At 45.6% G+C, this 15777-nt stretch overlaps 1 protein-coding gene across 3 annotated transcripts in view; it reads right to left on the bottom strand.

Annotated features, from left to right (window-relative positions):
- The window catches only part of SLX4 (SLX4 structure-specific endonuclease subunit), a 590413-nt gene that overhangs the window by 266274 nt on the left and 308362 nt on the right, over positions 1–15777 (bottom strand). For all 3 annotated transcript variants that reach the window (XM_086941400.1, XM_086941399.1, XM_086941398.1), the window contains exon 9: positions 13281–13378. In XM_086941400.1, the coding sequence (XP_086797526.1) occupies positions 13281–13378 (98 nt within the window). The remainder of the gene's footprint in view (positions 1–13280; positions 13379–15777) is intronic.

Here is a 15777-nt window from a genome sequence, read left to right as displayed (position 1 = left end):
TTGGAGGACTTTAATGATGGCACCCTTTGAATGGGCAGCAGTTTTGCACACTGCAAAACCGTGCCAGAATCTTTCAAAACATGTGCTTGTGTCTGAATTCCATGTAGACAGGAATTTTGTAGCATTCAATTAAATTACATCATTCTGGAAATATACAGTTTTAGCTCTTTCCTGCTGAGGAGATGGGGATGCAGGAGTTACTAGTATTAGCACTGGTATCAAAATGAGCAACGTGCAGGTTGAGGCACCAAAGCTGAATTCACACTGGTAGACGCTGAGGCATTGGTGCTAGGTTGATAATGGCATACTTAGTTACTAACAGTAAAAGAAAGGTGGTATTGGCGCTGGCCAAGCTTTGGTACCAAAGGTGTGGCTGGAACAAATCGAGGCTCTAGTAGGGGTGCAGTCAATGAGATATCAAGGTTTGCAACCATTCATCAGAGTCAGAGGGAATCATTTAGCCTGAGCCCGACTGAAAACAATAGCAATATAAGAAATTGGTGCTCCAGTGGTAGAACAATAAAAGGTATAACAGGTTACCTGTTGGACCTGCTGCTGTGTGGTGAAAAACAATGGAAGTTTTCTTTAAAAAAAAAAGAAAGTAAATATATACAGCAGGGGGAGGAGCGTGAAGAAGTTCAAGCTCTGGAAGCTTCTACTGACTGTAAGTGTTATGAGGTACAGGTGAATGTGAGGGAGTCCCCAGCACCAGAATTAAAAGCACCAATATAACTGATTGTGGACGTATCTAATCAGAAGATTGTTACTGCTGCAGCCTCTAGTGATTATAGAACAGGATAACAACCACTAAACAACTTCAATCTTTACAGGTCCAAAGAAATACCACACGGAAGCTGTCAACGTCATTATCTGAAGACAGTGCTACCTGTTATTGATTGATCTGAGGGCAAGTCAATCAACTACATTATGGCAAACGCCTTCAGAGAAGATGCAGCCTGGAAGACCAAATAGAGGAATTCTTTGTAAAGCTGATTTTTTTTCACTTCCACGCTTAATAGCTGAAAATCCCTAGGAGCAGGTTTAATAATTACAGTAAAAAAATTGAAATATTTGCCATAATGCACCCAAAACCTCAAAATAGGTAGACGAATTACAGTAAAATACTTTTGGAAATGTACCCAGGCATGCCAGGTGTGGAAAAAAAAGTATAGAGGGTTTTGTGCTGCAACAGAGTTTATACCGCAAACAGTCACCTACAAGACACCCGCTAGCCTTACTGTTATGCAGACCAACATTGTTAACTTTTTTCTATATCAGTGCTGACTGTGCGTAACGCATCACCTATATGCTGCTGAATAAGGTTCTTCATGAGTGGATCCACTAAGCAGCACATTATGGTCAATGCTAATGTTATATGCCACAAGAACCATAAAAAGGTGATCTCCATAAGAAAACAAATACCCCCCCCCCGAAGTTTGTATCAACAAACATAGCAAGAAGAACTCTCTCTTCCTACCTTGGAAAAATCAGGTGTTCAGTCAGGGAGTAAGTGGACCATGGTGCTATAACACACCCAGGTGAATTTAGTGGTGAACAGTTCACAGCTTCAAACTCAAAGATGGTGCTTTTCTCATACAGAATTCCCTGCCTAGTAAGAATGTTGTGTATTGCTTATGCTAAGCATTCTGTGGTGGTTTTCCTGTTGGGATAGCTGTAGCCTGCTTCTCTTTCCGTGGCTACTGAAAAGAAAAAAAGTTACTATTCTGGTTCTGAACCACATCATTTACCTTTCTGTTTGCTTGGACGTTGTTTTGCTTTGCTGCTGTTTTGCTTTGCTTTGCTCCTTTGGACTCAGGGCTCTTTCCTGGCTTCTCTTTCTAATCATGATATACCACCATTTTCTCTAACCTTCTGCCCCTGTTGCCTTCCCAAACTGCTTCCATGTTATGTCAGAAGTCATACTGTTTTCTTCTTTAAAACCACATATCCCATTCATAATTGCATTGCCATCTTCAAGCTGCCATCTCATACCGCCATGTTTGTTGTATGGCATCATCTACATAATTTTCTTAATTGTGAAGTTGAGGAAAAATTGCCTTTCTAGCATGGAATTTCCCATAAGGAATTAGCTGTGGTGCTGGTACAGCCATATGGCTTAGATTATCTAACTGGCATGCCAGTTGTAGGGCGTCCTCTACATTATTTATGTAATTGTGAGGTATGTGGAAGAATTGCCTTTCTAGCACAGAATTCCCCATAAGGAATAAGCTGTGATGTTGGTATAGCCATATGCCCTAGATTTAACTATGCTGATCTTCCTACAAGTAAAGTGTACGAAAGAAAGATAAAGGGTATCACTGCCTTCCAACTAACCAATTTAAGACTCTGCTGTTTCATAATAGCACAGCAGAGGCTTGAGGACTACTACAGATATCCAAAGGCAGGTGTGGACAATGGGTGACTTAAGATTCTATGGCACCGGTTTAAGACGTGCAGCCAAGTACAAAAAACTTTTCAGATTGTCACACAACCATTTTATGTGACAACAAGAACAGACCAACAGCATAGATTAACTGAGAAAGAATAGACCACTTTCAACAGTACTGAAGTACATTTACCAGTTTTGGCAAAATGGGGATCCATACAAATACTATCAAGACTAGAAATGCATTTGAGGGTGTACACTCAATAACAGTATGAAGGGAATTTCAGAAAGGAAAAAGTGTTTGGGATGCATGGCCGCAACCAGGGACTGTCACACTTAAGACCTGAGGGCATGTCTGAGGCAAGGAAAAGAACATCTGTGTCTGTGTGTGTGTGTGTGTGTGGTGGTGGTGGTAAGGGAGGGGTAAGTCGGGAGTGGAGTAACTTCATAATTCCTCCCATAGAGGATGAGTGTTTAAATGAGATAGAGACGTCATCTAGCATTAGATTCCCTGAACTGGTAACAGGGAACTAGCAGAGTTCTGGCAACTCAGTGAAATGGGAAAATAAACCATACTGTCTCTTTCTGTACTCTGTTATACCCCGGAACTAAATTGGAATCTGTTCACAGAAAAAATGCCTCCATCATCAAACACGTCATCACTTAATTCGAATGTTAAAAGGGGTTAAAAGTGATAAGTAGTAGCTATGTAGGTCGGATATAGAGAAATGTGGGCTAAACCAGGTATAACCACAAAAGACTAACTAAAAAAGTATAACGGAGTCGCGGAAGAGAGGCAGCAGAGCTGTGTAAGTCCAGTGTGCGTAGGTACATTATGTTAAAAATTGTGCCAACCATATCTTTTAGGGCTCAAAAGTATTCATGATAGTTTTTTGTTGACAAGGTTTTGGCTCAACCTTTTCTACTATCTCTTGGCTCAAGAGCATGGATCCCACAGAGGTCAGTGTCTCATGGCCTGTGGCTGCGACGGAGAGTCTCCTCAGGACAGGATGCACTTCTATTCTGCAGTTTTTATGATCTTCCTAGGAAATTATTTATTATCCCTATCCTGAAAAGGACTGGTTTCAGGAGGGTAAGACCAGCTTTTATCTTTTTACAACTCCTTTCTACAGATACTGTTTTGTACACTCTTAATGTTTTAAGGGCAGCCCTAAGACTCAGGTCAAGTTGTGATTAATTTCTGTATTGTAATCTATGTATTTTAACTATAAACCCAGTGTAATTTGATGTATCAACAGTTGGTAACATGTATTGTGGAACACGTTTTTAATCATGCTTGTTTGACTTTTATGGTTTTACTTCTAAAACCGAATAAAGTTTGTTGATGATGATGATGACTAACTAAAAAAAGTATAAGAGTCATGAATCTGCTGTAATCAATACTGTGAAGGACACAAAGATTCCCAAGTCCTTGAGATCAACAAAACAAGCATTTACAATGCAATGGTTTTGCCTTTGTAAGTTAGAGCTATTGGCATTGCTCTTGACATTTTTTTTATTTATGTTTTTTTTAACATAAATAAATTGCATTGTCATTTACAATAGCAGGGCAGGGCACAGGGAAGGGGGCGAGGAGAGAGGAAGGAGAGCTGCGGGCTCTTGTTGTAATGCTTGCATGGATGAGTTGGTGGATGCATGCATGGGTGCATGCATGGATGGGTGTATGGATGGGTGTATGGATGGGTGGATGGATGGGTGGATGGATAGATGCATATATACAGCCAATCCCTCAACAATTTATGCAATCCACCAACCCATCCAACCAACAACCCATCCATGCATCCACCCATACATCATGCATACATCCATCCATCATGCATCCATCCACCCACTGTGTCCCACTCCGACCCCTCTAAATAAAACTCATTTTTTTCTGTATATAGACATGACTGTATTCACTAGTATATGCAGTAGACCTTTCTACTCTAACATTCTTATGTGACTCTTGCAGTACATCTATTCATATCCCTTCCATATGTATATAGAAATATAACGAGAATCAACAGTCTCTTCTTTGTGTGACTACATCTAGTACATTTCAATTGTTTTCCTGTTTGTATCTTACTTAACGCATGTAAATCAAAGTCCTTAGGTTTGGCAACTGGTTCTTATGTAAAGCGCTATGACACCTTCGGGTAAAGTTCGCGCTACATAAAATCACATTAAATAAAACTTTACCCCACAAATCCAACCATCCATTTGTGCCTAGGCTTACATTTTACGGCCTCGAAGCACACAGAGAAGGGACAGTTTACTAAGTCGAGGCTTTGTAGGGTGCATGGCAGGGGACAGTTTTAGGCGCCAAGGGAGGGTAGGGAGCAGAGTCAGAGTACTTCACGGAGGTAGGGGGCAGTTTTTTATTGTTCAGAGCAGGGGGCTGCGGTACTTTTTGGAGCATGGTCTTATTTTAAAGGGCTCAGTTCAGGTGGAGGAACGGCACAAAACACCAGGCAGACCGAGGGAAGAAGGACACAACAAGCCCCACACACTGCAAGCTCCACAAACCTCATTCGTAGCATCTAGCACCGACCCATCCCAGCTGATGAGGTACGACCCTTCAACAAAAAAAACACACACACACACACACACACTAAAAGTCCGACTGCCTGCACATTTAGTAGCTGTTAAATTAACTAGATCGTCCAAAAAAAAAAAATCAATGAAACGAGACAAGCTGGACCCTGTTGAGGGCGATCTGGCCTAAGTGGCAGACATTCAATAAATATACACAGAGGTAGTCAATGCATCAGGCTCCTCAAACTACCCAGAAAGTTTCTGGAAAATCACGTTTTGCAGCAGGGCTATTCGAGGGAGTAGCACCACAGGAGCGGCAATGATCATGTAAACAGAGGCTGACAAAATATGAGCAGTTACAATCAAAACAATATTATATAACACAAAACGCATGCTTTCTACATATAACATTGCACTTCCCCGTTTATATCCAAACACAGCTTTCTGAAAGGCGAAGACTGAGCATGCCCCTCGTTTGAACCCAAACACGCCCCCCTCACGTTGTGCAGCTGTGCTGTCACTTAAACAACTTCTAGTGTCTGGACCTAACAAGAGCTGTGTCAAAACGAGGCGTTCGGGCAAAACAACAGCACGCCTTTCTCTCTCGGTACATTTGCAAGTCAAGTAGATTAACGTCAATAGGTCCCGGGAATTGACATGTCATAAAACTCTGCCCAGGCGGCTCGATAGCCTCATGCTTGGCCCCATCAACCTTCCTCCTCCTGAGGTCCCCAACCCCAACAAACCCGGTCGGAAGACAAACCAGCTGCAGTACATGCAAAATGTGGTTGTGAAGACTCTGTGGAAACAACAGTTTGCATGGCCCTTCTATCAACCTGTAGATTCTGTGAAAATAAATTTACCAGATTATCATAAAATAATTAAAAATCCAATGGACATGGGAACGCTCAAGAAGAGACTTCAGAATAATTATTACTGGGGTGCAAGTGAATGTATGCAAAATTTCAACACATTGTCGAAGTATCCCTCCTTCTCAGGGTCTGCCCCAGCCGCTGCAAATCGCGCACACATGCTGCAATCAGAGATACACACGAAGCATGCACAACACCAGAAGGCAAACTTGTCCTCTGCTTACCTTGCTTCCTGACGACCATGTTTGCAGATCCCACAGGTCGACAGAGGGGGCGGGCACTGGCAATGTGACTTCCGGCGCGAGTGAGAGGTATGAAAGGCTGAACCCGCTATGCCAGGATGAACTGCAAATTACATATAGCCTACATGACAGGTAATGAACTGCTTCCTTCGGCTTCGGGGGCCGCGGTGGGAAACAAAGGGACAATGCTGGGTCTTGTGTGCACTAATGTTTTTTTCAGCCTCGGCAGGGCACGACAGGCTGCTTCCTGCTTCTTCGGTCCTCCCAGCAGCCAATCACCGCGCAGGTCGCCCGGCGAGCCTCCCGCTGCCTAAACCAATGGCAGCGCGGCTCCCGGGTGACGTCAGCGGTTGCTCCTTCGGCGTCTCCTCTGACCTGGGGCTGAGGCGGTGATGCGGGACTGAAGAGGGGTGGGCTCCCTCGATTAAATTAAATAAAATATCCAAACGGAGTCGGCACACGCAACCACACGGGCAAATAAAGGCGGCAAATGAGTGGCACCCGCGCCGCTCGGTCAAGCGCTCAACGGAGAGTGAAACCACGCCACGGAGAGTGAAACCACGCCCATGGAAAAAATCTCTGGAACGCCCCCGAATCTGGTCCGGGCTTGACGGACAGATCTCTGTTCCAATGGCTAGCCTCCATTTATGGAGCTAGCCAATGGAACAGAGGGAGTATTCAAGTGTCCCTTAGTGAAAACTACAGATTTCTCCTGGGGGCGGAGCTAAAGCTCCGTGCCCCAGGCAAAACCTAAACATCATTCTACAATGCTCCAACTTTTATCCCTCAGAAGATAACCTAGTAAACAACTTGGCCACAGGCTTAAATCCCACTTAGTAGTGCTGAGTGTATGTGGAAGAACATAAACTAATCTATTATACCAATCGGGCATGAGACCTTTAAGTGAACAGAGATGATGATGACAGGCAATAAACTGCCGAAGGACCACACAACAACTCTGATTCTACTTTAACTGTTGGAAGGCTGAAACATAGTAGATAATGGCTTCCAACTTGAATTCCTGAAAGACTCGATGGAAGGTTGAGCGCATGTTCGGCAGTGGATCCATTCCTTCATCACTAAACCACCAGATCACAGGAGTGCTCCTCTTTAATCAACTTGGAAAGAGTGAGTTGTTGTGTCTCCTTACTGACCATTTGTTCGAGATTACTGTCTCTCTAAGTGTTCAAACAACACCATCTATAACACCAGATGCATGCAGACAAGACCTAAATAAACCTACATACAGAGGGTGGACCTTTGGAACTAGTTCAACATTACAGTTTCCATTCAACAACAAATGAGTGCACTTTAAGCATTCTAGGCATGCCTTAATACTTGTAAAACAAAGGTTCTGGTGCACGGTTGCACAGCTAATCACAATACCTTCCAGGAATCCATGATCCCTGGGAGATCCCAGAAAATAAAGCAAAGCAGTCCAGCTCCGAGTATTTCAATTGCCATAGTGCTTTCTTTCAGACCACAGAAACACCGTAGTTAAAAAAGCTTGCTTCAAACTGAACATGCTTTGACAGCCCTAGTCCATCTGTCCAGCTAACCAAGAAACTTTTCATGAAAACTTGAGGGCTCAGTACAAAAGGTTACACACATCCTTGCTCTACACCACCCAAACAATGGTGCAATGCACCCCAATTAGAAACTAACAAAGAAAGGGTGCATGCACTCACAAAGTGTATGCCTGTACAGCAGGCAATGACAAGTGATGGCTGACCTAAAGAAATGGGAATCTACCCTCTGTGATTGCTTTCCTCACCCCAAGGGGCTAAACGGTGCACAAAGGAAGGTCTAAGTGAAATGGGATGTGTAAGAAATGGGGGTCACCCAAATCTCCAAGGGGGTAGCATGGCATCAAGCGCGCAGGCCAAACTTCGAGGACATGTGAAGCATTCACGCAGTACCCACAGTCAACACACCAGGCACACCACAAAAGAGGCAGGACACCAGTTTGAGTTGGAAAAAGATACGTAGTTTAGTAGGGTTTCCAACCTGCAAGGCAAAAGAATGCAAAACAGAAGTGTCACACAGGACGCCAAATGGCGCCAGAGCCAAGTGAATAAAGGGGGGAAATTATTTACATAGGAAGTCGTCCATGCTGAAAGAGAAAAAGGATGGAATCAAAATGTCATTAGATCTGGGGCCAACCTGGCGGGGCCAACTCAGACTCTCATCCTAAAGGGAAGCCTGTAATTGCAAAAGTTCTACATTAGCATAGTTATACATCATGCACATTAACACCAACCCAACCCCTGTTAGGGAAAGAAAACATTAGGGCATCACGGCATAACACGGACAGGAACACCTGTAATAAATCAGCCTGTCTGGCCCATCAATCTGGTACATAAACAAGGGCCTGGAATAACACATCAGGCCAACTCATTGACCAACCTAGGCGGAACATACTTCGCCCAGCATAAATATCAGGTAGGGGCCCTTCTCCTAAATCAGGAACACCTGTCAGGAATCAACTAGGCTCCCTCTACCATCAAACTAGGGGTATCAAACATCAGGGTGTACACAGCAGTCAACCCTCTTTACTTCTAGACTCCCTTAGACATTTCCTCCCTCAGGCTTCCTTAATAACTGGGGATCTCAGGGCAACCCAGACAGTAGGGACCTAAATTTGCAATGAGGGGGGATAAGACTCTCTACCCCAAAATATGCAATAAAGGCAACCGGCTTGCTCCCGAGTTGTCTAGTAGGGCAGTTAGTTGCAGGAAAGTCAGGGCAGTTCAATAAATCTGGAGCCCAAGTCACAGGTGTCCTCTGCCATACGGGCCGCCTGACAGGGTAACACAGTCCCAGGGGGCGGGCACCGGCAATGTACCCCGTTGCCCCCCCTCCACCAACTTAAGACAGGCCCCACTCACCGGACTCTCCTCGATGGCTCCTGCGGGGCTCAGTAGGTCCTGCAGGCGTTCTTTGGGGGTCTCCTCTGCAGGGGGGGACCAGGCACCGACAATGTGCCTCGAGTCGCGGGTCTCCCCGGTGATCTGCGCCGATCACTCGGGCCCACAAGGCCTCACTCAGGCCTCAGCATTGCAACCGGGGCTCCCTCTTCACTATGGGGGCCCCGCTACACAACTCCTGCTGTCTTCAGCCCTCCGCCTGGCTCCTCTCCTTTCTCAGGGACCCGGGGCTCTCCACAACAGGACGCAGGGCTCCTTTCTAGGGGAGGGGGCAGGCACCGCAATGTGCCTCGAGGACACCCCCTTCTCTCTGCTTCACCCGGGCCTCTCCTCCTCACGGGGGCCCAGGGGGTTCAATGCGGCCAACTTGGGTGCGTGGGGCTCTCTACAGCTCAGGAGAGCCCCGCCAGCAGCATCGCTTCACCGGGCTTCTGAGGCAGGGACTGGGGCAGACACCGAACCCATGCCTCGATGCCCCCTCCTCATGACAGCCGGTCTCCCTCTTCACCCGGGCCCCTCCTTCCTCACGGGGACCCGGGGCTGCTTTAGGCCCGGGCAGGCTCTCTTTGGGGCACTCACCGGCGGAATAGGCACTATCGGGGCTCCCTCTTCACTACGGGAGCCCCACCACGCAGCCAGCTAGCTTCTTCCGGCCTCCCTCAGGCTGGGAGGCGGGGCTGGCACCGACAGTGTGCCCCGGCCCCGCCTGACTCACCGGCCCCTCGCGTGGGGCACAGACCGGCGGGGTGGCCTCCCGCTCCGGTCGCTTCTCTCGGGGCTCCCTCCTTGGCACGGGGGCCCCGCAACGGAGCTTCACCCGGGTCCCCCTCCTACCTCACAGGGACCCGGGGCTTAGACTCTGCTTCTCCCTCCAGCGCGGGGGCACTCCCCGGCGGGGTGGGCACCCACTCCGGTCGCTCTTGCTTCGGGGCTCCCCCTCGACCACGGGGGCCCTACTCCGGCGCTTCACCCGGGTCCCCCTCCTACCTCACGGGGACCCGGGGCTTCGATTCCCCTTCTCCTGGCCTTCCCGGCCAACAGCCAATCCCTGCGCGGCCTTCAAAGGTCACGGCCGCGCAGGCCAATCGGTGCGCGACGGGGGCGGGCCGATGACGCGGCCGGGCCCCGTCATGTGATGGGGAAACCTGACGGCCTCAGGGCCTAGCGCGGCCCTCCCTGCACTTCGGCGGCCCTCTCCTGGTACCGGGGGCAGCCGCGACGATGCCCACAGCGGTGGGGGTCCCTTGGCGGCGCCGGGCCGCGGCGGTGACGATGGCAACAATAAGGGGTAGGCTCCCTTTTAATTATTCCTTTAGATAGCGGCAAAAGCGCGCTTCCACAACCGGCGCTATTTACAAGCTGCCACAGTCTCCTCAGGAAACAGCGAAAATGGCGCTATTTACAAGCTGCCACAGTCTCCTCAGGAAACAGCGAAAATGGCGCTATTTACAAGCTGCCACAGTCTCCTTTCTCAGTCCACGCAGAGGGGGCAGGAATTTAGCATTTCCTCAGCGCTTCGCAGTTTTAGCGTTTGTCAGGTGGGCTTTACAGCACTAAGGGGCCACAACAGTCCCAGGGCCCAGCGCTTTCACTGGGCCTCACAGCACCTCAGCCCGCAGCAGTTCCTTTGGGGGCACAATCTTCCCCAGGGTGCTTCAGAGGGGCAGACAGTCCCACAGCAATTCCTCAGGGGCACACTCCTCACCTCCTGGGCGCTTCTTCACACAGCGCTGGCGTGGTACCCGGTCAAATAGCGTCAGTGACCTGGATAGGGGCCATCCCTTGTCAGGGGCCCATGGGGACAGCAGAGGGGGGGGTTATAGGGGTGCAGGGCCCAGCTCACAGGCCCATGTGGCGGTAGCACCTCACAGCAGGTCCCCTCTCTTCCTTGTCCCAGCGCTGACTGACTTTCTGGTGGCACTTCTCCCTATTTATACCCTCCTCCCTCACAGAGCCAGCACCTTCCGGAATGTTGGGGAAAACTGGTTCACACTGGCTCAAGGGGAGGGGTTGAGCACGCTGGGTGCCAGGCTTCCCTCCAAAAGCTAGGAGTAGCTGGGTAATATTATCTAGTCTGCTGACCTATGGCAGTCCAGTGGCAAAACCCAGGGCCATGGCATCCATTTTAAAAACACTACATTTCAGTCAGGTGCAGTTTTAATGCTCACATTATTACATGTAATTACATTTTCAACAAGGTGTCTCACACCACTCATGGCCTATACAGGTTTAATCCCATGGGGGAGACATCCTAGATAAGGGGGTCAAAAGCGAAAAATTTCGGGGGAAAAGGCCAAGTCCAACAGGATGCATTCAGCTCATCTGTTTAGAGTGTCTATGTTTCAGTGCACTCTTAATAGCAGTATGTACATTGGTAAGAACATTTCTTATTTACACACAATATGGCCTCGTGTAAATAAATTGCATAAAAATGCACATGACCTACAAGTATGAAGGTGCATTTAACCCCTTCCATGCTAATGACAAGGCCAGCTCGTCATGGGTGTTACCTGCGCTGCGCTCATGACGAGCTGACCTTGTCATGAACAATGGGAAAAAATGAGTGCCAACGCCCAGCAGGAAAACCCTTAGCAGCCAAGGTGTTAAGATTACAGAAAGGATAAACTTCCCATTCTTTTATAAAAAAATATACTGCTGTCCATAAGAATTGCACCAAAAGCCACCTGAGTAAGGGCTACAAGTTATGTAATATGGCATATAGACTAATACAACAAACTATAACATAAAAATGCAGAAGCACGCAACACCCACCCTGCATCAAACCATTGACTCCCTTTGGACATCAACATTTATTCAGTAAAGTGGCTTTTATAAAACGATTGCAAGGTACTAGATGGAAGATTTTATGTCTAACTACTCTTGACCCTAAAGTTCATTCTTCGGCTGAATCAAAACTTAACAAATTTATTATCATCAAATAACCTATAATGTAGGATGATTCTCTGATAGTAAGTACAGAGGAAATTTGGAAACAAATTATAGTTTTAACAAAGATATTTATTATTTGACTTCTAAAATTCTCTTTTGTCACGCTAAACTCTTCCACGTCTCTTATGGGTTCGCACATTATCTATGATTAGCCTAGAACATTCCAGACATAACTGTTATTAAAAATTAGTCTAGGTCTGGTGTTGAAGAAAATCTATCTAATTGGCTTTTGGAAGGCGATAAGAAAAGGAATATTGTGGATGAAATCCCTGAGGCACGGATGTATTGAAGTATTTTTTTTTATTAATTGGTCTTTTTGTAAAGACATGCAGAAATTATATCTGAATCCAGTCTTGAGACAAAGTGGGATCATACTGATGAACTACAACTGGTTGCAGCAATGTGATAAAGAAACGCTGTACACCATGCAATCCTGAGTCAAATTCAAATCCTGCTTTTGACGATAAATTACAAAATGTGCGATTCTGGGCAAATCACTTTACCTACCTGTGCCTCACTCTGTGAAAAGGAACAAACCAACTGCACTGTGTGCTGCCTAGCACCATCCAAAATACACATATCCATCCTTTCTCAACCCCCAGCCACTCCCCATCAAATCTTGGTTTCTGTAAAGCAGTCTCACCCAGACCCCACACACCAGCGTTATATGATAATCACATCAATACAAAGCTTACATACTAAACACAACAGCAAGGAGTAATTGGGTACAAGTACAAGTACAGTATACTTTCATGGTCTTAACCAAAGTGCTGTTGACACTGAACAATAATTCTAAATAGTGGAACTCGACATGAACAAAAGCCTGAAGGAAACTGATACATAATCAACAGCTTAGAGTTTTCTTGCACAATTTATAGTGCTGGTGTCTAGATTCACCATTTATACCTCATCTCTGGTGACCGATACACTGAATGGCTGATATGATTTCTTACAAGTACACTAAAGTCTAAATCAAAATGGTTTGTCCTTGCATGCATAGTGTTATAACTGTGTGGCAATTTTGTTAACCATGTCTTAGCATGGCATTCATACATCTCACGATTGGCACTGTTGGAAGGAAAAGAGGATATGATGTGGCCTAACAGCTAGAGCGGTCAACCTCGAAGCTGGGGAACAAGGTTCAAGTCTAAGCAGGGATGCTCAACATCCTGTGATTCTGGCAAAATGGTGAATCTCCCTGTGCCTAACAAAATGAATGTGTCAATCTGTAACGCAGCTGGTGCTCATGTAAAGCGCGCTGATACCTTCGGGCCGAGTTCATGCTAAAAAAACTCTACCCAAATCTTTTTTTTTTAAATATCTCTTTTTTGGTGGATGAGGTACACAGAGCAAACTTCATAACACTTACTGGTGTGCGATGGCAGCTGCTCCTTCTCATCTTCTTACTCTCCTGAGGAGATGGCACAAAACCGCTTGGTGTAATATCACTGACAACAGATTCTTTTCCTGAAAACCACGATAGAGAAAACATTAACTTTGCAACAACTTTTCCATTTCCAACATGCATAGTCTTTGATTCCTTAACAAAACTCTTAACTCCATCACATGACTATGTAAGGCATTTGCCACCAGCAGGAGAGGCATTGCAATAATCCGATCTGCTCAACACTAAAGCCTGAATAAGAGACTTCCTTATAGAATCAGGAAGGAAGGGGAAGACTCTTCTTAGCAAGCTTAATACGTGGAAGCATGATCCAACTGTGTGGGTCACATGCTCCTTCATGATCAGGGTCTGCTCAATACGAACCCCTAATTTTTTTACCATTGTCTTTGCTACTGGAACAATCCCAAGCTCTCTTGGCCACCACTCTGGGGTCCACAGCAGTGGAGCCTCTCCAAATAGCATGATCTCAGTCTTTCCGGCGTTTAGTTGGAAAAAGTTGTTACGCATCCTTTGAGAGATTGCCAGCATGCCGGAGGAGAAGGTGGCTTGAGCTGTCTGGAGAGATTTCTTAAAAGAGAAAGTAAGTTGGGTGTCATCTACGTGTGATATCAGGATGAACCCATAATTCCTTAGGAGTGTGGCCAAGGGAGCGATATAGATGTTAAATAAGGTGGGGCTTAAACAAGACCCCTGGGGCACCCCCATGGTCAGTTCTTTGGATTTAGAACGATACGGCCCCAGATTCACGGCCGAGGAGCAATTTGTAAGGAAGCTCGTCAACCATTGCAGTGCCAAGCCACCAATACCAGATTCCTATAGTCTCCTGAGAAAGGTCTGGTGGTCGACCGATTTGAATGTGGCGGAAAGATCTAATAACACCAGGAGAGTGGCTTGACCGCTATCGAGTGCTAGCATGACGTTATATGTGACAACCACCAAGGCTGTTTCAGTGCTATGTTTCGGCCAAAAGCCTGATTGAGAAGGGTCAAGGCTGCCTGCACAGCATAAATAGATTTGGTCTACAAAAACTCAATGAAGTTAAGTAATACACAAGTCCAATGTAACGACTGTGGCAATTTAATTAAATAGGTTCTGGTAAGCCTACTCAGTTTTCAACAAACATTAGGCTTGTACTGGAAGAACTTCACAACAATCAAGCCAATAACCCCAAACTATCTTGTGAATGCATAACATTCATATTATTTGCCAATAATGTGGTTTTTGGTGTCAAAATCCATGCTGGGCTTGCTATAACTATTAAATAAGTTTGAAGGTTACAGCCAGAAAAAAGGGATTGGTGATGACTATTATTACAATAAAATATTGATCGTTTTAAAGCCAGATTATAATATTTATTTTTAAAAGTTTACCCATAGACTGTAGTAGCCTGTCTACAGGGAAAAAACACCTGAGCCAAACATGGAGTGAAATGCCCAACTTGTAAAAATAATCCATAAAGAAACCAGGTTTTTTCAAGCACCAGTTTTAGGAAATTCTAGTTACACCGAAACAAGAAGGTCAAATCTGTCATTTTGGAGAAGAAACCAATTTAATGGCAGAGAGCGGAGAACACAGTTCTTGTAAATGTCTTTTCTAGCACAATGATTCAGTTCTGCAGAACACAAGTGGCTCTCTGTGAGAAGCATATCTTTACTGTATATAGCTTTTCAATCACCGGTCAGCAAATTGTGTTCCTAGCTAAAAATTGGAGGGGAACATTGTAAGGCACAGACCAAACATTCTGTGCATATCTGGGTAGGTGTGACCCGCAAAGGTTCTATTTCTAAGCCTGATCTAGTCTTCTCTTAAGAAGAACGGAGTGAAGTCTCTTCAGATACACAACCGGATTGCAGACTAAAGACAGCTTCTTTCCTCCCTTTTATATGTGAAAGGCTCAAGTTCATCTGAAATGCCTCACATATGCAATAAACGTTCTCTAACCACAGCATTAAACTATATTACACTGTAGGTATGATATATGAACATATTGCCTTTAATAATTATTAATTTTTTTTATGTTTTTAACAAATTATCATATTCTACCAGATTATTACATTGTTCCTAATAAATTACACTTATTGATGTTTTTGTCCAACTGTTATGGGTCACAGCATACAAATAAACTTGACTGACCGGCTCTCGATAAAAGATACCTTAAGCCCCATCATGGGGAGGGCATTAAAACAGTGGTTCTGAAGGACGTGATGTTCAGGGATAATATGACAGGCTATGGTGGATTTAATTGAGAAGTACAAGCGTCAGTGGAGTGTCTTGACTATAAAGTTACTAGAAGAGAAATATGCTGGACTGGGAACATGTTTACACACAAATGTTAGAAGGTAGCCTGGCTAACCTGGGGAATCAGCTTCTATAGCTGGAACATCAAGTTTCAGGATGCCCTGCAGACTTAGTGGGGATGAGGTAGGAGCAAAATGCTAATTTAAACGAGCAAACTAGACGG

The sequence above is a fragment of the Lissotriton vulgaris genome, chromosome 10 (assembly GCF_964263255.1).
Source record: "Lissotriton vulgaris chromosome 10, aLisVul1.2, whole genome shotgun sequence".
NCBI lineage: Eukaryota > Metazoa > Chordata > Amphibia > Caudata > Salamandridae > Lissotriton > Lissotriton vulgaris.
This window is presented reverse-complemented; position numbering and strand designations above follow the sequence as displayed.